The sequence below is a fragment of the Bactrocera tryoni genome, chromosome 5 (assembly GCF_016617805.1).
Source record: "Bactrocera tryoni isolate S06 chromosome 5, CSIRO_BtryS06_freeze2, whole genome shotgun sequence".
NCBI lineage: Eukaryota > Metazoa > Arthropoda > Insecta > Diptera > Tephritidae > Bactrocera > Bactrocera tryoni.
Window position 1 is genome coordinate 1,713,820 of NC_052503.1, and position 21,786 is coordinate 1,735,605.

The 21,786-nt window shown below is 38.7% G+C and overlaps 1 protein-coding gene across 1 annotated transcript; it reads left to right on the forward strand.

Moving 5' to 3' along the window:
• Positions 1-14,385: 14,385 nt before the first annotated feature.
• Positions 14,386-21,786, forward strand: LOC120778975 (titin). The gene is made up of 3 exons (XM_040111064.1): positions 14,386-14,457; positions 18,392-18,691; positions 18,757-21,786. The coding sequence occupies exons 1-3, from the start codon at positions 14,386-14,388 to the stop codon at positions 21,784-21,786; spliced, it is 3,402 nt and encodes a 1,133-aa protein (XP_039966998.1).

The window sequence follows — 21,786 nt, forward strand, 5'->3', positions numbered from 1 at the left end:
CAGGTGAGGGTTACAAAAATGTATAGGAAATTGAATCAAGTATTGATATACTTGAATTGGAGCAGGAGCCTATTTTGAAGGCGATAATAAAGATTTGTATTGAAATAGCAAAAAATGATTTTTTTGTCAATCCAGTTCAAATTCGAATAAATGGCATACTCCTGCTTGCTGGAAAATTTTCTTTCGAAAATTTGAGGCATTTGTGCTTTTCGCTTTTCGTTTACTCAAACTTGAGATAGAGGGGTTTATAGATTCGTCCAATACTTATAATTTACAAAACGATGTATAATCCAACCGATTATGAGATCACCAATTAATTAATCAATATAAAAATAATACATATTTCTTAGCTGTGTAAAGAAAGGTCTTATTTCATCGTAATCAATCTACTTGAGAAGTAAAAAGTGGACGCATAGGTATGCATAATAAATAAGTAAGCATTTTACAACCCCCACAAGAGACGCCTCTGTTTTCTGCATAATCATACACAAATACACTCATATACATATAAGCAATTTCTAGCAAAAATTGTCAAATTTTTTCATCTTTGTGTAAATATAATTTAAATGAAGAAGAAACAGATGTTATTTTTGTTGCTGTGATTGGCTTGCTAGGTTGAAAAACTTTTAAAATTGCAGCTCACGCACAGTAGCTACTTTGAGACCTTTTTTAAAGGGTTCTTCCATAGGCGCACATTGACAGAATGTGTTATTGACCTATTTTCAATATATTGTCAATAAATTTCTCAGTGCAGCAAAAGCACTGCATATTTTTCTAAGTTATACCATGTTAGGCTAGGCTGATATTTGTGAAACCACGAATAATGCCACTTGGACTGCTGGAGATGCTTGTCTGTTGTGTTGGCCAGAATTCCTAAGTACGCATCACAACGACCGTCGTATTTCTACAAAGCGCTTAGAGCCAGCCACAAATTTATTGAACTCGTTGATATCTATGTACTTCAGCGGATGCGACGGGATCGGAGAAAGTATGTCAACCGAGATGCTTTGACGGTTGCTGGCATGATAAACACCTGCTAGTTCCCATCCTAATGAGATTTGAGTAAGAGCGCCCTTTGGTTTTATGTATACTTTCCGACGATTCCACTATGGTTAGACAATCAGACAAGTTTAATATGGAAGCAACTTGATACCACAGATATCAAGAGCATACACTCCTTGACTAGCTCACCGTCACCAAGTTCAAGCCCTGTATAGCAGCTTTTCTATAGAAAAGGATGCATACCTATCTAAAAGAAGGAGCACTTTAGTAGTTGCCACTTCTGCTTGAAAGACAATAAAGTAGTCTGGCAGTCTAAAACAAGAGTTGATTGAAAACTCCTAGCAGGAGACTCCCCAGCCTTCGGTGCGCCTTTGCTCCAGCGACTCCGCCCCATCTATATATCTCACGACGCAATGTGGCCAGAAAAGAAGCTGGCAGTGGTCCAAGTTGACAGGGGTGCAATCGAAGTGTTCCACTTTGGGTCACTTAATGTGTTCTGTATCCCGGAGTCTGATAGCAATCTTCGTAGCTGGGTAGCGAGTGTGACGTTATCTAGGAAATATTCTTTAACCATGGAAACAACATCTTCTGCTAAGGTTAACATCCGATAGGCTCGTCTCTCGAGTTCTTTCAATAGGTCATTAACCTCCAAGATCCAGAGTAAAGGCTCATACCTTTCTTAATGTTCAATCCGTCATGATCCAGAGCACTCATGATCGCTTCCGGCAGCACATTGTTGAATGCTTCTTCCATATCGAGGAATGAGAAATGTTCTCATCGCATAATCCTTTTGAAAGAGGGCTTCCACCAGCTATGACACAACGGCTTGCTGATCAATATTTTCTGACCTGTCTTTGCGGTAGTCATGCTGATCTTTCAGTAGCATTTATCTTGGTATGCTGCTTCTGATGACCCCTCTTTGATTCTGGAGATGATAATTGGCCTGAAATCCTTCATATTCTCTTACCTATCTCTAGTCATCACTTATACATCCAGCTTCATCCATTTTACATACCGACGTGAAATTTCGCGTTTATTTTGAGGGTACAGTTCGAATCAACAGACCATACGCCCATGTTTCGACTACACCACCAACTTACACTCTACTTTTCAATACATTACGGGACAGATTTTATATCAGTAACAGACCCTCCCTGGTCTCGGAAGTTGATGCAATTTGAAATCAATCGGTGGAGTGAAACCTTTCTGTACCTCAAATGTATCTAACGTCATAGAACTCAGATTTTCTTTAAATAATTCAATCACTTCAAGTCATAATTATTCTTCGCTATTTGTTGGTGTGCAAATTGGAATGGATTATTGAAGAAAACTGCGCAAGTAACTGTTGTTTTATTAGTAATTTTATATCGTCATTGTATGCCTACTTTAGCTAGGTTACACAGCTCGATAGCTTAACTTCCGTCCTTATTTAGACACCCTGTACAAAAATAAACATTGCAGCATTTATTACAGTTTAAATGTTTTCATGTCTGTGAAATTTTCATAAACATTTCAACATTTTTCGTAAATAGTTGTACTATTTAATTTGCACGTGAGAAACTCCAAATAGCAAAAAAACTTGCTTTTATTTGCATTTAACACCCACCAACATCACTTGCTTTTATTACAATACAAATGGATTTAAATTAAAATGCAATTAATCGTCGCTAGGCAGCGGCTGCAAGAAACTTTCTACAAAAAAATGACACTCAAAAAATGTCGAGCAGGAAAACCACGCACTACGCATACACGAATGCGCACACCACTACAGCAACACCGGCCAACACGAACACTCGACGTTCACTTTTCTTCATTACATACACAATAACTTATGTGGATTGGTACAGTATTGGAGCATTTAATAAACGACATCGCCAGCCTTTCGCTTTGGCTAATTAATTTCGATTATTTTTGAGATTCGTGAAACTCCAATCGATACGTTGGGCCAAGAAGTACCCTTCTATTGAACGCATTACGTGCCTGAAATATATTTAACCCACTTTCTAACCTAACACCTTGCTCTGATCACTATGGGCGATTCGTTGAAGCGTTGACGGACTGCGGTTAGAGATAACAACACCAAGAAAAAAGTGGAAAATACAAAAGTGGCTAGAATAGAAATTAGTGCAATTTCATTGTATCAACCAAAGCCTTGTACTTGTTTGGCAAACAAAGTGGAGCATTTAGCAGTCATACACTTTGCGAATTTTTCGCAAAAATTATTTCGGATCTGATCGCTTGATAAGTTTTTGGGGAAAGAAAGTGGAATAGAAGATCATTATGATATGATTTGTTTATATACTATATTGGGGATTAAACTATACTAAGATGTGCTTTTATTTAATATGATACCTGCCCTTATAGGAACTGAAAAATCATCCACAAATTGGTAAGGGAATTTTAGTAGAGCAATTAAGAATGAAAATTCAACTTGGAGTTTTGAGAGAAATCAACCTCGACATAAAATTGTTGAGGGCCATTTTGAAAATATTTAAATCTTCACACTTATTTCTAGCTCTATATGTAAGGTTTTCCAATAGCTTGAATATAATGAGGTTCACATATAATAACTGATGGTACTTCAATCTGTTAAATATACTTTCTGTCAAACATCGATCATAATTTACATAAGAAGTTTAAAAATATGAATTTTGGTGTGTTTGATTCTAAAAAAGTAAAAGCGACAGGAGCGCCTACAGTTAATTTTACTCCACAAGTATTTTGAATTTCTTACTGGTTTAAAAACTAGCTACTTTCAGTTAATTACCAATACCATTTTCAGAGTTATGAGTCTATAATTATATTTTTGTTTTTTTTTTATTTATTATTCAAAGTATTTCCCATCTGAATTTATAACATATTCCCATCTTTCTGGCAAATTGTGTATTCCATTCCGATAAAATTGCGTCGGCTTGGGGACACGGAACCGGACAGGAATTACAGAAACTCATAAAACAGCACGCCTTGTGGTCCCACTAAATATCTTGTCGTCGTGGATATTCGACTTTGACTGGTGGTTGGCCAGGTTTCACATATGACTTTTTGCGTTTGGATCCACTTTCCAACACCACTTACAATTCGATGGAAAAACAGCTCTTTTTTTTAATATTTGGCTACTATTTACAGGAATGTGAATTTAACATAGCGCAGCCTGTTCTCCCGAGTTCCTCATAATGGTAATACAGCTCTAATAACATATCCATAAGAAGTTCAGACTATGAAATAAAATTGGAAAAAAAAGAGATCGTCGTAGCTTGGAAGTAAGATAATAAATATGATGTTTGATATTTCTTGGGTGACGATCTCCATAATTAATAGTTTTTGGCTTATTCCAAATTTTCTAGAGATCACCAATTATTTGGTTTCACAGGTGAGACTGGTGTTTAATATACATATGTCTGCATACAAATAAATATTTTTTTGCCAATAATTTGCCTAGGCACCCAAGTATGAGCGTTTATATGCGCCTGGCAGGCCACGAACAGCTGTTGTGTTTTTGAAATGAAGACATCACTTTCCTTTCAATGCACTGGCATTGCAATGGTGTAACAATGGCACTCGGCGGTGACAAGTTTGACACGCGGTGGTCAGTGCCATGGCATTTGTGGATGTGGACGCTTGGCGCAGTGTGGCGACACGTGTCACTCACTAATAGAAAAGTGATATTTTCGCCCATGCTTAAGTCCGACACGCCCAAAGCCTTCAAGTCTTCAAGCGATTGGCGATGGCAAACAGAAGACACCATTTGGTAAATGCACCGACGGGTGGTGAATTGCTAACCCCAAACACTTTCTTCCTCACGCACGTGTATGCAAATAAAGATTTTAACCAAAAATAAAATGATGCATGTATTTGTTGTTGCTTAACAAAAACAAGCTCGAATTCTTACACGTTCGACGCATTGATATTGACCTTGTTTAAATGAGAAGGCATAAAATGAATCAAGAAAATTAAATATCCATTGCGCACACCCAAAGCTTTCTGCTCCTCATGGCAACAACAAAACTATGAATTCGGAATAGACAATGTACCGTTAAAACAAAAGATATGAAAAGCGAGTTTAATTAAATCGCCATTGTTACTTATGTGTGTGTGTTCATGCATTGGTGTAGGTACCGATCCGGGGTTCAGTACTTAAGAGCTAGACATCGACCAGCAGTCGTTGGCCACCGAACGCAGACGGAATTTCTGTACATTATTATGGTGCGCATGTGCTCTCACAGCGCTGAGCCTAATTAATCTTTCAATTCACGCCTTTGTGTATTAGTTTATCAATTAGGGCCCATCGAACAAGCACCGAGCCGCAGCAAGGGCGGAAGGAAGGGTATTCCTCGTACACTTACCGTGGTCAAGCAGTAAATGTGAAGTGATGGCCTATGGAAAGTTTAGAGTGATTCGAAATTGGGAAAGCCGTTATGCGTGCGCAATAAGATGTCTTAATGTGAGTGTAACTTTTAGAGGGCGCAGGGACTACTTTTTTATTGGCAGACACAGCCCTTGCGTGAATGAATATGGAACTTACCATCAAACCCAGAAAGAGAGTGGAACAGTCTAATTTGACTGATATTTGATTTGATATTTTTTGAAATTTTAGACCTCGGTCTTGTGAACGCTTTATAACTTGCTTTCTTCCAGACAACTTTGGTGCTCGCCAAAATCACACCATTCATACGGTGGACTATTGCTTAGAAGCATGCTAAGCAAACAGAAAGCCAGCATCAGAAGGCGACCAGCCTTACATCCCTTGAATTTAGTATCGTAAGGATTGTATTAGCCTGCACAAAAATGTGATGCACCCCACTACATGGCTTAGGCATTTGTATTGATGGGGTGTTAACGACTCGCGAAATATAAAAATAGAAATTTTTTTTGAAACCTCTGTAACAGTAGGCTCGTACTTCCTCGCCTTCCATTTATAGTAATATTATTCTCTTTATATTCTTATTTCTACAGCTTTAGTGGGGTTCGTGTTTCTTGCCGGGTACTTCTTCAAAATAAATTCCTATAAATAGTACTTCAAATATAGTTTTGTACTTCACAGCTTTGTTACGGCAAAATAGCGTCCCGTCTTTGCTTGGCATCCGTTGAAGCATTCTGCAAGTCAAAAGAAATAATTCTTCCATGCTTCCACATCTTCCTACTGATCTAAACTCCATTTATTCGCCGCCTTCATTGTTGAAGAAGTTTTCATTTCAATTTACTATTTATTTATGGCCATCTTTTATTCTAACTTTCTTTAACACTGAAAATAGATTTTTCTGCTCCACAAGTTGACAACTCACGTACGCGCAAATAAATAAATCTTCGCAATGGGCTTTGGCCGGCCAATGTGCATTTACATGTGCTTTGATATGTGGCTGTTGTCCACTCATTGTCAGCCACTGTAAATTCGCTAACTAAATATGTATGTGTGGTCAGTTTGCAGAAAACGGCTCTTGACATTGATTTTAATTGATAAACTACCTGGCAATGGATGTAGGCGCCAACGATTTGCAGAAAAAAAATGTTTACGAATTATATAAATATATTTGAAGCATAGTATATGTGGGTGAATGAATACACTTACTGCTGGGCGAGTGGTTGGACTTTGGCACGACTGGTGAGGGAATTCTGTTATGCCACTGAAAATATTAGGTTCACTTTTAGAAAAATTAGGTTAAGAATGGATTTTTATATCATATAACTTGTTATGCTGGGATGTTATTAAATAAAAAACTTTCAACTAAGAAAAACCTTCGGAACGTTGCCTCTTTAGTAGTGGTAATTATTCACCGCGAGAGTAGGGCGTCGTTACTAGCCTTGAGCTATCTGACCGTACTGTTAAAACAACATATTTTTACAAATGTGTCGACTTATTATCTCTGGCATCGAGTTACCTAAAGAGTGGCCTAGTTTGAGTGCCTGGTTATAGCGTAATTGCGAGAAACTGTGAAGCTTATGCGCAAGCTAGCTCAGATACTTTGCCTCACTACCTGAAAAACGTTTATTACTGAATGATGGACCTTCATGAGAGCTCGCTTAAGTGTTGGTCAACAAGCAACTGCACGATCACAAAGTTCCTCTGATCCAAGGTAGATTGTAAGAGATCTAGTGAGCTTTGCGCACTCGGCATAGTTTAGATTTTAACATTAGGTTAGACACTGCCTGATTGAGATTCATGTGGTACGATTGAAAATTTTACCGGAAGTCAGTTGCATAGGTACTTGGAAGACAATGAGATAAAATCATCTCTACACTTCCTTCCCAAATATCGTACCTTTGCCAGATAAATAAAATACCTTGGATTTCATACAAACAAAAATACAGGTTCTAAGATTCTTTGTGAAAAGTTCAAAGCGTGTTACCGAAATAACGTAGAAAGAACTGTACTTATCAGTCCAAGTGTGATCCTCTTCCATCTTGAATGATCAACTACCTAACCCACAGTGAAATTGAGTAGATTGAGTTGTAGACATCAGACTAGAGCGGAATAAATGCGAAAAAATAAGTGTCTCATTTAAGCTCCCCTAAAAATTTACTAAAGTAGACTTAAGGTTAAAATAAAGTATGACTACAACTTTGGCCTACCTTACTAATAGATTTACGCAAACCAAAATTCCTGATTTTTTGCAAAAGTTGTCAACTCAAAATTATTTGCATACTTTTTTGTTACTACGAGAACCAAAATTACTACAATAACAAAAACAAGCTTGTACAAAAACAAGCCATGAAAATAAAATCGAGCCATCAACAAAGGTATTTAGGACTTTTTCGTCGAACTTTTCTGTCTGTGGACTTTCGTTTCTTTTCCGTTTCGCGATTTTTAAATATTTTCAGGAACAACAAGATTTAAAAAATAGTTCAATAGAAAATTTGTTTGTATTGGTTCACTAAGAGCTTATTTGGGAATCTAATATTTCGATTAAAATGAAGGAAAATATGCTTTTTAATGGATCGGGTCAATTATATTGAAAAGCTCGCTTAAGGAATCTCCAAAGGTAAGTGTTCTACCCAGGTGGCCATAAGGTATATGCCGTTTTCGCTTGTTTAACGTGGGCTTATATCGAAACAAAAGGGTCGGTCCAAACCGAGCATTTTGATATTCACGGTCATATGTTGCATAACTTGACAAAGAAGCTTAATAATATTTCTATATCTATGTCAGTCAGTTTAAGTCAATAGAAGAACCCCCGTGAGCGCTAAAAAGATCTGCGCTCGGGATTCCTTCAGTGAAGCCAAATTAAATATATACTTAGGTAAATATATACGTAGCTATATATAGAGTATAGAAATAAATGCAAATGCGAAAAGCGATAAGCAAACACATACGAGAATTCTCTGCTTTATTATTAATATTCAAAAGCGATTATGTTGGAAGCAAGCATCTGCGATTTTGTGAAAAAGATAGACGGGCCTGTGAATTGTGCTTTGATTTGCCGCTGCACAGTTCTACCAAAAAATAAAATAAAACAGTTACAGCAAAAGTCAAATGCGAGGGGAATTATGAAGGATCCAGCAGTGCACGTGCCTCACTGCAGGGAGGAAAGATCATTTGGCCTGTAAAGTGGTGCCTCTCGCAGCACTTAAAAGATGTCTTGTTTTTCTAAATATACCTTATGATTGTATACAATATCATACATAAATTCATATGTATATGTACACATGTATGGGTGCGTTCGCTAACAAGTATTATATAAAGGCTTGCCAAAGATTTTTGGATTGTGAGTAACAATGGCAGTCATAAATACATAACAGCAAATTACTCATAAAACTAAAACAAATACACAAGTACCGTGCGGTGAGGCGCGGTGAAGGGACCTCGCTACTAAACGCCGCATATACAATTAAACGCACACTTGTTAAATTATTTCGACTTGCATGCAAAAGAAATGGTTATGTGGTAATATCTAAACCATATTTTTATACCAATTTCCGATGCCAATGACATTTAAGCTTTCGCTTTTGTCAACTACGTGATTTTTGTATTACAACAAATTAAAATATAGGAAAATTTTCAAACAGTTTGCAGCACAAAATTTCAATAATCAAGCTCTGCACAAGCGCTCCCACATACATAAATGAATTAATTGTCAAAAAATTGGGCGCAACTAACGATTTGCTTACTCAATTTAATCGCACTCGTATAAATCGTCGCTGCACGAAAGAAAGGTGGAAAGGTGGTAAAAAGTTCGAAAGTACGCCTAGGCGCCCACAAGCCCTATCACTCGTAGTTATGCCTGTACAGGTGAGTGTGTGTGTTGTATACTCATTTATGGAACTTTTCTTCAGTTGACAATTCACCAATGAAATGCTGAAGTTTATTATAAATTAACAATAACTATAGGGTTAAGTGGCAACAACAATTAAATCCAAAACTTTCATTTGTTGATATAGAACTGTAAGGTGCTTATACTTTTACTCATGAACCCAGTGAGCAAAAGGTTTAATATTAATATTATATCCATAGAGCTTATTAAAATGTTGAAAGTAGAAAACACGCTGTTCCAATTTCATTAAGATAATTCACATATTGACCGATATTTCCGATATAAAGTCAATCGGAAGTTAAAAGCTTCTTCTATTAGGTATATGGAAACATTAATGATCCTATTCAGCCCATTTTTGGCATAGTTGCATATTATTGCCACATAATAACGGTGTTCCAAGAGGTCTCGAAGTAATTTGCCCTGTGCTAATTTAAAACTTGCGATCCCCTCTGCCAAATTACTGATCTGATTCCATTTTAAATCGCCTCGTCAACATGTTGCAAGAGTATAGAAAGGTTTAACACCATTGGAATGTTTTTCTACTAAGCTACTGCATGAATCAATGCCTGATGTTGTTTTATGAAGACCGTTGTTAAGTCAGTAATATTTTGGATGTATGGCAAGTAGAGAACTTTCACTCAACTAGTTCAGTAGTCATGATCCCAATTCACCTGTGTAAATCGTCTCACGGAGAAATCGCTCTGGTGATGAATGAAGGCAAGGTGAAAAAGACTACGTCTTTGTAGATAGTTATAACTTCGTGGCTCGTATTAAAGGACTTCGTCTATCTAGGATTCAACGTAAGTATCAACAATGACGACGGCTACGAAATCAATCGGAAAATCTCGTCAACAGGTGCTGTCAAAGGCTCAGCAGGCAATTGAAAACTAAAGCTCATAATACCCATCCTGCTGTATGGGCGGAAGCGGGGACGATGACGAACAGCGATGAGCATTCTTTACGAACTTTCGGAAGAAAAGTTCTCCGAAGAATTTCTACTTCCTACGCATGTGCGAAGACCAGGGTCGGATTCGATGAATGATGAACTGTAAAAGCTCTTCGGGGATATGGAAATAGTACGGCATATAAATGTACAGCGGCTGCGTTTCCATGCTGCCGGGATGAGCTTCAAAATACATGATTCGGTGCTCCTAGTGGCCGATACCAAGAGACAGCTGGTGAAGGTTTATCGACGCAGTCAAGGACGATACTCGGGTGTACTACCATATTTAAAATTCTAAAATATTACAAATAATGGCAATATTTTGTATTTTTATAAGGAAAACGCGTAAATTTTCTCAAATGTTCAGGTAATCTTCGGTATGATCGGGCAGAAAATCTCAATCAAAAGAAGGTTAGAGGGTTTTCCCAGTAAAAGTAACCAAAATAAGAGTTTCGACACAAATGATTTCGAAATATTTTTTCATGTAAATGTACTTATAGATCTATTAGTTATTATAGAAAATAAATAAACAAACTTATAACTAACTTTGTGCCACCCAAGTAAACATTACAAAAAATACTTATAGCACCATCGAAAATGTTGACTGGGTCTACGCTATAAATGCAATTTAAATGACAAAACATATGTCTAACAACAACTGTCTGACATTATAGTTAAGAATTACAAGCAAATTCACGCGCATGCGCAACCATTTTAGAATCCCCCTATACACACGCACACGAGCTAACACATCACGTTACTCCAGCACAGAAGCTAGACTCTGTATTTTAACAAATGGCTTGTTGAAAACCAAAAAAGTTTTAATTTTTGAATTTAGGCTTTCCATTCCGGATAGACGCGTTCGAAATATAATCGCTGCTAACAACGCGCACACCAACACACACACGCACCCACAAAATTTGTCGAGTATGATTTGCCGTTTGTCATCGCATAACACTTCAGCATTGCATAATCCTTTTGTGCTTGTGGCAATGAACTTTGGCGAGTAATTAGAAAATTTGAAATGTTTTGATTTTCGGCTACTTGAACTTCCTCACTTGCCGGCCACACATTTATTTACTTAACTTTCGTTGATTGTCACTGAAGAACTAACCAGCATTATTAAGTTTTGAGTGATTTTAGTATGTTGTATGTGTATTTTTTGTAAGTATGTGTGTGTGTGACTTATTTTTGCAGCTCGCTTATTGAGTAATTGTTCTTACTGTTATGATTTGATTGTTGATTTCTCAGCGTTGATAATTGCAAAATCACGTTTTCTTCTTTTTTGCCCCTTCTTCTTCTTTTTCTTCTTCAGGGCACGCAGCTCAATCAGTTGATGGGGATCAGCGCGTACGACCTGCGGATTCTTTTAGTCAAGTCATTTTGATTTCACATATATGCAAGTATATATATATATATATATTTATATTGCTGTGTCTTGATGTATGATGTTTGTATATTTTCTATAAAGCAACCAAAAAAATAATCTATTGCTTGTTACCAATATTTATATTGTAATTTAAGATGCGTTGTAGTTGTTATTATGTGCACTCGTTCACTTACTACTTTGTCTCCAAAAAATCCCGTGAAATTTTAAACTTGAAAAAGCACACATCACTTGGTTTCTATCTTGATGAATAATAAGACGAGTGATTACTTAAATGTTATCGTGGTTTCATTGAACTTTTCAAATTCTCATGACTCCTTCTACTGGTAAAATAAATATAATGTTCATAAAGAGGCACCTACATTGCATATAGTATTTTATATTGACTTAACGTGACATATTGATCTAGATATTTACATGTCCATACTTTCGCAGTCTTTAAGTCAAGCCTAGAATGTGGCTATTCTTCTTTGGACGATAAAACATATTTAGGATAATCTTTGAGTTTTCCTTTGACTTTGACGTTAAAGTCATTCTGAGCTTTTAGTCCTATCGCCTATAATATTATATATAGATGGATGACAACTCTCTTTTATTCATTACGTTGCCACTTACTTACTTTCGTTTATGTTAACTGCTCTTTCACTCCCACTTACGGCATCACCATTGCATTATTTAAAAATCTTAAAATAAGATTCCACAAAAAATTTAATATTTTTGAGGTACACGCGATCCCCGACGGCGTTAAAAACAAAGCTTCCCTACTGAAATGATTCCGGATGACCGTCAAGTGAAGTTGTTCGATATAGCAGGCACTCTAAAGATATCAACTGAACGTCTACATCATATCATTCACTAATGCTTAGTTGTGAGCAACCCCTGTGTAGAGTGGATGCCGCGCGAGATTGTTTTTGACCAAAAATAACGATGAGTTGATGATTAGAAACAGTGTTTGAAAATGTTCAAGCGTAATAAACGCCAATTTGGGGAATAATTTTTATTGACTACCTTGAAAAACGAAGGTCCATCGACAGCGACTATTCTATAGCGTTATTGGACCGTTTGAAGGACGAAATCGCTGAAAAGGGGCCGATGGCAAAAAACCATGAATTGGGCTTCCAATTGCTTCCGTATCCATCGTATTCTCCAGGTCTGCCCCCAGCGACTATTTCCTGTTCTCAAATCTCAAAACGATGTTCGCTGGTTGAAATTTGCAAGATAGGAAGATGAGATCGCCGAAACTGAGGCCTATAATAACTTGTCATACATTGGTTGAAAAATGCAGATATGAGTACAATTTTGGCTACAGTTCTGCTCGGTAGGTTTCAGCTATGCTCTCTCTCTCTCTTGCTTTCTGAGTGTAAAAGCCATGTTAGCGTTACCCAGTTAAAGTTTAGGGGGTATGATAAATTTACCTTATATTGTCAAAAGTTTGCTCAATAATGCACAAAAGGGCCGACTAAAATTTCTCATTCCGTATTTAAGAAATAAATTCGTAAAAAAAGTAATTTTTTTACCATGAAAACCAAATCAACTAACCCGCCCCTTTTAGTTCCTTTGATATTTTTCACATTTAAAGGACTTCTTTATTCCACTCGCCATTGCTCAAGATCAATATCGCTTATTTCACTTTCTAAATGGAGATTTTGGAGATACTATACTGATCCGGGGTTCGTTATTTAGATCTACGCGTTCGCAATTAGTTTTCGCTGGCCTATTTGTGTTTGATCTCTAAGGAGGGTATCTTTGATATGTATGTATGTATATATTGAGATATCAAAAAACAATTGCAGAATATCACTCTCGTCTTTTACTGAGCGACGCAAGCCTAGCTCTCTTAATTGTATGGCACAAACTCATTTACTTACTTTCATATCCGAGCATTCCAAGTCACTGTTAAAGTGCTACGCATGCAAAAGCAATTCTTGGAGCGCAGGAGCAATGCACAGCAACAACAACAACGAAGCTACGAATGCAAAGCGAGAAATGCGCGCGCCAACCTAAACACCCGCAACTTAGCAAAATACTTCGTTGAAATGAATGAATTCATTAAGCGCCAGTGTAGTGGTAGCAGCTGTTGTTGTTGTTGCGATTAGCCCTGTTGACAATTGTACGAGTGTGTGTACACAGCGCCTCACTGTCAATGCCATAGCCGCAGAGTTGGCAAGTCGCTGGCTCAGCCGGTGTTGTGCTGCGGCTCAGCATAATGTCAAAACTCTAGCACACACAAGCGTGAAAAACATACTTACATATACATATGTGGGTGTTGCGGCTGCATTCGCTCGCGCCTATGTGTGTGCGCGTTGCTTGGTGGTGTTGGTGTGGTCTCTTCATTGAATTCTTAATAAATCAAAGTGAAGAATATAAATGGCGAGTAACGCACCCGAAACAGTCGCAGTTAGTAACATTCAGCCAACGGAGCCTCACAGTGGAAGCGAGTGCGAGCTTTGGTCTGAAGCACCATTTCTTTTAGAAAATTACAAACCACCAAGCCAACCACCAGACAGACAAACGAAATAAATAGCCCAGCCTTCAACAGCAACAAACAGTGCCGCAATAATCCAACGTATTCGCGGAAATTGTGCAAAAAACCAACAACAAATTACCAAAAAGGATTAATGTGCATTTTCGGAATGTTTTTGCGCGAATTTCAAACGAACTAGTTTTTGAGAAAAAATAAATTTAGGAAACGAAAATTGAAAGTGTGAAAAAGTGAACGTTTGATTTTCAGGAAAAACTTTTTTTTATAAATTCGTGATATTTTCTTAGCGTTAAAAAGTCACAGCTGTCGTGAGCGTGAGGGAAATATGTGGAAGCACACTTTACTGTTAGTGTGCCTCAGTGGCTGCTGCCTGGCCGGACCGCTGCATGGAGTTAAGGTGCGTTGGAAGATTTAAAAAAAATATTGTTTTTAAATTTGCAGGGTAATTTGAAGGGAAATTTTGTGAATGAACGAGTCGTTCAGTTATATGTACATACAAATATGTGTGGTTCGTATCATATTGGTAGTCGGAATTGTATTGGTGAGGAAGCTGAACACATAAAAACTAGCAAAGCACACACAAATAAATAAAGATATATGCATGTGTTGGTGTGCCAAACCAGTAAGGCTTTCTTCATGCATTTATGCACTTCCGTCAACAGTCTTGTGCCATTTGTTCGATGACAAACGGAAGTAATACAATCGTATGCCACAAAGGCCGCAGGCAATTGGTTGGTGTGCGAGGAAAAAGGTAGCGCCCAACAATTAGAACCAACAGCGTGGTTTAGGCTCCAACTTGCTTCATTCATTGAAATTCCAGACGTTTAGTTGGCCTTTAAGAACGTCGCAGACAAACATTTAAACACCGAGTTTGATTCTACTTTATATAATGTACAGGCGTGCAAACATTCCCTGCTTTCACGGTGGCTCACTTCTTTTGCCTCTTTCACCCTGACTCATTGGTTTGCCAGATTTAGTCAATACCTCTCGACAAGCCAAATATGTTAAGAACTTATGAAGCAAAGCAGAAATTTTTAAAACAAAAACGAAAATAAATGCTGCATATATATCATGAGTTTTCAGCGTTTCCTTTTCGGTCGTGTTGCAAAATGGTTATGCAGTCGCTGAAATGGTTTGCGCTCCACTTTTGGGCTTCCTTTATGTAGTCTACGAATGGTCGGTATGGAACTTACATTTTGGGTACTTGATTGTATACCCATTCTGCATAATGTCAAGAATTGTGGATTGTAGAATAAGGTGGAAATGAAAAAATTTCGGTAACGGAGGTACTTGAGAGGCATACCTGGACTGATAGTCTAAAAAACGTCAATATTATGATTTTTTAAAAGAAAATCAATAGTATTGAAATTTTTGGGGTATAGTCATTCATGTCTTTAAAATAAACAGAGAAATTTTATAAGCAAAAAATTAAAGAAAGTTTGAGTTAAACGGGATCTTCGACGGCGCTAAATATGGTCCTCCACTACTGCAGTGATTCCGGCCTTCACTGTGGATGTAACCTAAAAATAAAAATTTCATCAAACTAGAAGATATACTCCAAACAGCGACCTACTATAAAAAATGACGAAATGGCGACGTTAAAGAAAATAGTTAAATTTTTATCGTTTTTGTCCTGTCAAAATTCGATTTTTGATCAAATCAAAAAACCTAAAGATCATTGTACATATGTAGAATTATACAATATACAGAACAGTAGTCATTAGTAGTAGCATATTAGAAAAATTTACCGATGGAGCTGATTGATCTGAACAACATCCCTTTAAATGGCTTTAACTTGCAAAATATTTTAGATATCGACTCTTATTTTGAATAATACGAGCTATCGAAATATGAAAAAACAGAAAAATCGATTCTTCAAAAAATTCATTCTAGGTATGCTTCGGGCTTAGGGGCTATACCAGTGAAACACATGAAAAATTAGGTGATTTTCGTTAAAGATATTGACTTTCAATTTTCAAAAATATCAAAAATTAACAAAATGGCGTTACATTAAAAAAAAATTGTCGTTTTAGTTAAAAAATTGTCGTTTGACAACTTTCAACCAATCAAAAAGATCGTAAGTCATTGCATAGTAAATGTATTCAACAATACTCAGTTTTAATTTGATCGGTCAATTTCTCGTTGAGTTATGATGTCAGCAATTTTGAGAAATGTCGTTTTAAGAAAAACGCGTTTAAAGTACTTACTTATATACATATATGTTTGTACAACAAAAACATTTTTTTGAAGGTGTCACACTGGTAACGCCCTTTAAGGAGCGACAGTGCATTAAGCGAATATTATTGAGCAAAAAGTTTGATTACTTACTTCTCAAATAGTCTGCTTGTTATTTATAAGCTTTCTAACTGAGTTTTTTTCACGTTGACAGACGGTAGCTTATCTTTCTGTTTTCCTTCTTAGCGGCTTTCTAACAACTAGTTATTTCTATATCTCGACTGGTGGATCCAAACTTTGTAGTTGTATTTGTAGAAGTACTATTAAAATATTAAATAAGACATGTCTACATTCTCTCCGCGTTTCAATATTTCGATGCATTCATAGTCTAATCCGAGGAAGTTCAGATTCTTCTCTATTGAATTTATATTTAAATGTGAGGGTATGTAGCAACCAGAAGAAAACTTCAGATACCCTAGAAAATCTATACACAAAAGACCAACTTGACGAAATAAGTCGATTTTGGAATACAAATTCATTGGAGTTGTTTAAAAATGTAGACGCTAAACATTGAGAATTAGATAATTATAGCAATATTACAGGACTGATGTATATTACTAGCCTTTAGCCTTTCGTTCATAATAACTAAAAGTTCTCAAGTAATATTCAATTTCGTAGTGTCTGCGCCATTTATTATCTACTTTATACTTATCCATGGTATTATAGATCTCATAAATCCCATATACATCTGTTCATATCATAATTGTTCCGGAATACAATTTTATATCCTAAGAATTCTATCAAAACACCAAACTATTACAAAACTTAGATACAATTTTATATTAATTTGAAGAATGCAATTTTAAGTTTAAACATTTACGCCTTTTTATATATTGAAGAATGTCACAGTTTAAAACCACAAAAGTGGAGAAACGCCTAAAAAACTTTTGAAGCAATAGGGGTAAACAAGACACTCCAACAAGGAATAGATTGCAAAAAAAGATTTCTTCATGTAAAGAATCGCTTCAGTCGTTTGATTAAGACGATTTTTCATAATTTCGAGTTAAGACGTTCTTCTAGTAACTAAACGTTTAACCAACCGTTCTTTAAGCCATCTAGAAACTCAACATTCAACAGACTAACAAAGTCTATTCACTGACTGCCACAGGTCATAAATCATTCATAAATCACCGCGTCTACTGAAACATTGACAGCCTAAGTAATCAGCTATTAAAGAGTCTCATTAAAATGCAACAAATCATGGAGACTTTTACGCAAATCGGAAAGTACGCAATAAAAAGAAATTAATATCTATAAAAAACGCTATAAAAATAAACAACAAAGAAGCAAAAACCATTCAAAGCTATTAAGAAAAAATAACGAAATATTGAAACTTAAAAAAATAAATAAATAAATCGGGGATGTCGCAAGAAAATGCACTCGCTAAGCGTTCAGCAGGCGAACGAAAGTTTATTTACACACGCGCGCAGGTGCAACCGACTGCCGTTGAAGCGAAAAGTGTCAAAACAACGCAGCGCAGCGCAGACGCAATACTTACCAAAATTGTCCACCCTAATGGGCGACATTTCAACAACAACACACACACACACACATACTTGAATATATTTGTGCGTTTGTGGTTTCACCTCGCACCTAGCGCAGCAAAACTAGAACAGCAGGTGAAATTTTGTTTTGCAATTGCTTTTTGCCGCCCAAAAGACCAAGCGATCAAGCAATCCAGCGACGGTGCGGCCGCGCAACTGTTTGTTTCGATTACAGTTGCGCCATTTTGCAACCAAAATTGACGATTCGCTCGAACCGTCGATTGATTTCCAAATTCCGCCACATTTCACCCAACAACAACACAACGGGCAGCGGTAAACTCCGCAGCACGCACGCCGAGCGACTGGCGCCCGCGGTCACGTGCGTATATGTGACTGTGGCGCAGCGTTTTTGGTAGCTTTGAGTCCGTGCCTACTTGAAATGCAGCGCAGGGATTACATAAATTTCGTGCATGCATAATAGCAAAGTAATGAGGAGAAACTGATGGATAGATTTGGTCTAGTGGGGGCGCTGTTTGCGCTGCCATTGTCGTAGGCATGAGCTCTTTCTTCGCAAGAAAGAAGATAATATGTTTGCAATTTGTCTACTTTTAGCGAAATGTGCCCATTGTGCTGCGTGAAGATGATGCTGAGCTGGAGCGTCCCGCATCAGAGCCACTGGCGCCTGAGTACCCCGAGATGCCGTCGACACTGACCTTGCCCAGCAATGCGACATCGATACGCGCTGACATCACCGATAGCTTCTCTTGCGATGATAAAGTTTATGGTTATTATGCGGACGTGGAGAATGACTGCCAGATATTCCACGTCTGTTTGCCGGTAACGTACGCTGATGGCAAAGAGAATACATTCCGTTGGAGTTTCATTTGTCCTGAAGAGACTGTGTTCAGTCAGGTAAGTTCTTTCTGCGTAAATATTTCATTGCATTATTCAGCAACATCACTATTTTGCTTTTGAAGGAATCATTCACCTGTATGCGTCGCGAAGACATTGCCTTCTCATGTGAAGACTCTGTTAACTATTATGAATTGAACCGCAATTTTGGTAACACAGAGGAACAGAACGTTAACTCCAACAATGCGCAAGCTAACGAAGAGCAAGCGGAAGCCCAACCCGCGGAGCCAGCTGAGCCCGCCGAACAAGAAGTGGAACAAGCTGTTGCGCCACAAGCAGCTGCTCCAGCACCACAGCCAGCAAAGCCAATTAAGCATGTGAAGGTGCAAAAACCCAATCGTAGAAAGCCACAACCGAAACCACAAAATGACCACGCTATTTATCCCACAAATAAACTGCCATCCATTATGCCACTACGCAAGATGCCCAATGTCGGTTCCAATGCCCCTGTTTCCGTACCCGCGGAGATAGTGTCCGTACAAGCCGCTGAAAAGGATGAGGTAAAAGTAGTGCCATCTCGCTACAAGAAACGTCCCGCTGTCTCTTACAATAGCGAGAAAGAAGTCGTTGAAGTGCCCGCCCAACCTTTTAAAGTCGAGTTGGTGCATACTGTCAGCAACCCAGAATCATACAAACGCAGACGTCCCACATTTGCACACAAAAACAATGTTGTTACTAAAGTTTCTGAAGATGTGCCTGTTGCCGTCGAGACCGTCCCCGAGGCTGTAGAAGTTGCAGAACCTATTGTGCCAGCAGTTAAACTCGAGTCCAACTTGGACGCTAGTCCGGTACCAGCACAGAAAGAAATTGTAGCGGTTGAAGAACCGGTAGCACAAGTTGCTGTGGAATTGCCAGTTGCCGAAGCCGAAACCCCAATCGTCGCAGATGCCGAACCACAAGCTTCTGAAACCGGTGAAGTCGCCGTGGAGCCAGAACAGACTTTAAAAACTATCGCCGTACAGCCACTTGTTCCTGATGCCGAAGCTACACAAGCGGAGGAAGCTGTTGTGGTGCCAATTGAATTAGCCCAGCCAGTTGTAGAAGCTGAACCTGAATATGTGGCACCAATTGCAGAAGAAAATATTAAAATTGAAGAACCTATTGTTGAAGAAGTTTCCCAATCCGATGAAGCCCCAGTGGAAGAGAATATCAAAGTTGAGGAACCAATTGTGGCCGAGTTGGCAGTACCAGCAGAAGTAGAGCCTGAAAAGGAAGCACACAATGAAGAATCTGTCGTCGAATCTATTGAAGATAAACCAACTGTAACTGGAGATGATCTTCAAAATGCGCTAACAGAAGAAAAAATTGAGGAAGTAGCCGCTGAGCAGCAAATCAATGTAGAAACACGAACACAGTCTGCAGAAGAAGCTCAACCCGCACAACTAAACGAAGACACTGAGGATCAATTAGCTGGCGCATCTGAGCCAGTCGCTCTGGAAGCTGAGCCCGAAGTTATTGCACCTGTTGAAAATGCAGAGGAATCTCTGCCTGCTCTGCCCTCATTAGAAGAGTTAGAAGAACAGAAGCCAGCCAATGCTGTTGAAATTATGCCCGCTTCACCCGAAATGGAGCAACAAGATCCTATTGTACAACAAGCTTTTGAGGGCAATGATGCTCATTTGCAATCTGTTGGTGGTTTCAAACCAGTAGACCCCGAAATGGCCGCTGAAGCAGAAGCACTTATCTCAGACTTCATCAATACCCTGAAGAGCGCACACCCTAATGAGAAACCCCATTTACCAGAGTCAGTGGAAGAAGAAGTACCAGCAGCTTCTGCTGAAAGTGAAGACACTAAAATTGATATTATAATACCACAACAAACTGAAGAGAAAATAGTTGAAGCCGAAGCGCAGCCAGAGGAAGTACCCGCTGCAGCTGAGGCCGAAACGAATTTATTGAAAACCGTAGCTGCTGAAGAACCGTTGGTTGAAACAGAAAATGTCTCTGTTGTAGCAGATAACGAGCCGGTCGAAGAAGAGGAAGTGAAAGTTTCACCGCTCCTTAAATTCCCAATCTCCAACAGTTTCCCCGCCAACATGTATCAAATTCCGGTTACAATCATTCAAACACCTTACGAAGAGGTAAAGAATGCCGAAACCGAAGTGCAAGAACCACAAGAACAAATTAATGCTGAGGGAGTAAAAGCTGAAGCACCGGAAGCACCTGTAGAAGAGGCAGCCCCAGCTGTAGCAGAAACTCAAGAACCATTGAAATTCCTGCCTGAAAAGACCGAAGTAGAAATTATCCCAGTTGAAGAAACTGAGCAAGAAGCTCAACCTGCCATTGTCGAGTTCGTTGACACCAAACCCGAAACTGTGCAATCTGCTGTCGCTGATGCTGTAGTAGCCGCAGCAGAAGCTATACAACCAGCTCTGCCCGAAGCTGTGGAGAATACGCCAGAGGCAGAACCAGAAGTAGCGCAACCCGCCGCTCCTGTGTCCTTCCGACCGATCAGCATTGACGATATCGTTGAATTGGTTAAAGAGCGCTTAGATCAAGCACCTGCCGATGAGAAAGGCGCTCCTATGGAACTTATTGTTGACTCCAACAACGCCGACAAGCCTGTTGAATTGAAATTTAGTTTGGAAAAAGGGTCAGCGCCGCAAGAAGTATCAGCTGAACAAACACCTGCCGAGGATATCATTTTTCCCATTTATCATCGAGTGTCCGAGCCTGAGGTCAGCGCTGTCCACGCACCCGAAGCTATCACTGCAGAAGAGCCCAGCGCATTCGTGACGGAGCTCAAAAAGTTACCAGTTGAAGCTGAAGCCGTACAAGAGGTAGTCGAACCGTTAGTACAAACTGTAGACCAGGCTGTGCAAACGAATGCCGATGAGCTTGAAGCTAATGTAGCCGTCAAGTCCGCAATCAACACTGAGACTGAGAATGCAGCTGAAGCTGTGGCAGCGCCAGTAGCAAATTCGCAAGAAACTGAGAGCGAAGCTGCTGTCGTGTCAGCTGATGCGCCCATTCAAACCGAGACCATTGAAGCTGAAAGTGCGAAGGCAAATCGTGCCTTAAGATCGCGCAGTTTGACAAAAGCTAAGTTAGATCCACGTAAACGTCGCTTCCTCTTCAGATCGGATGCCAGTTAG

Bases quoted from the DNA above. Each gene is read 5' to 3' on its own strand.
- LOC120778975 (XM_040111064.1), top strand. From the start codon at position 14,386: ATGTGGAAGCACACTTTACTGTTAGTGTGCCTCAGTGGCTGCTGCCTG. The intron at 14,458-18,391 runs GTGCGTTGGAAG...GTCTACTTTTAG, and splicing joins GACCGCTGCATGGAGTTAAG to CGAAATGTGCCCATTGTGCT. The intron at 18,692-18,756 runs GTAAGTTCTTTC...TTGCTTTTGAAG, and splicing joins AAGAGACTGTGTTCAGTCAG to GAATCATTCACCTGTATGCG.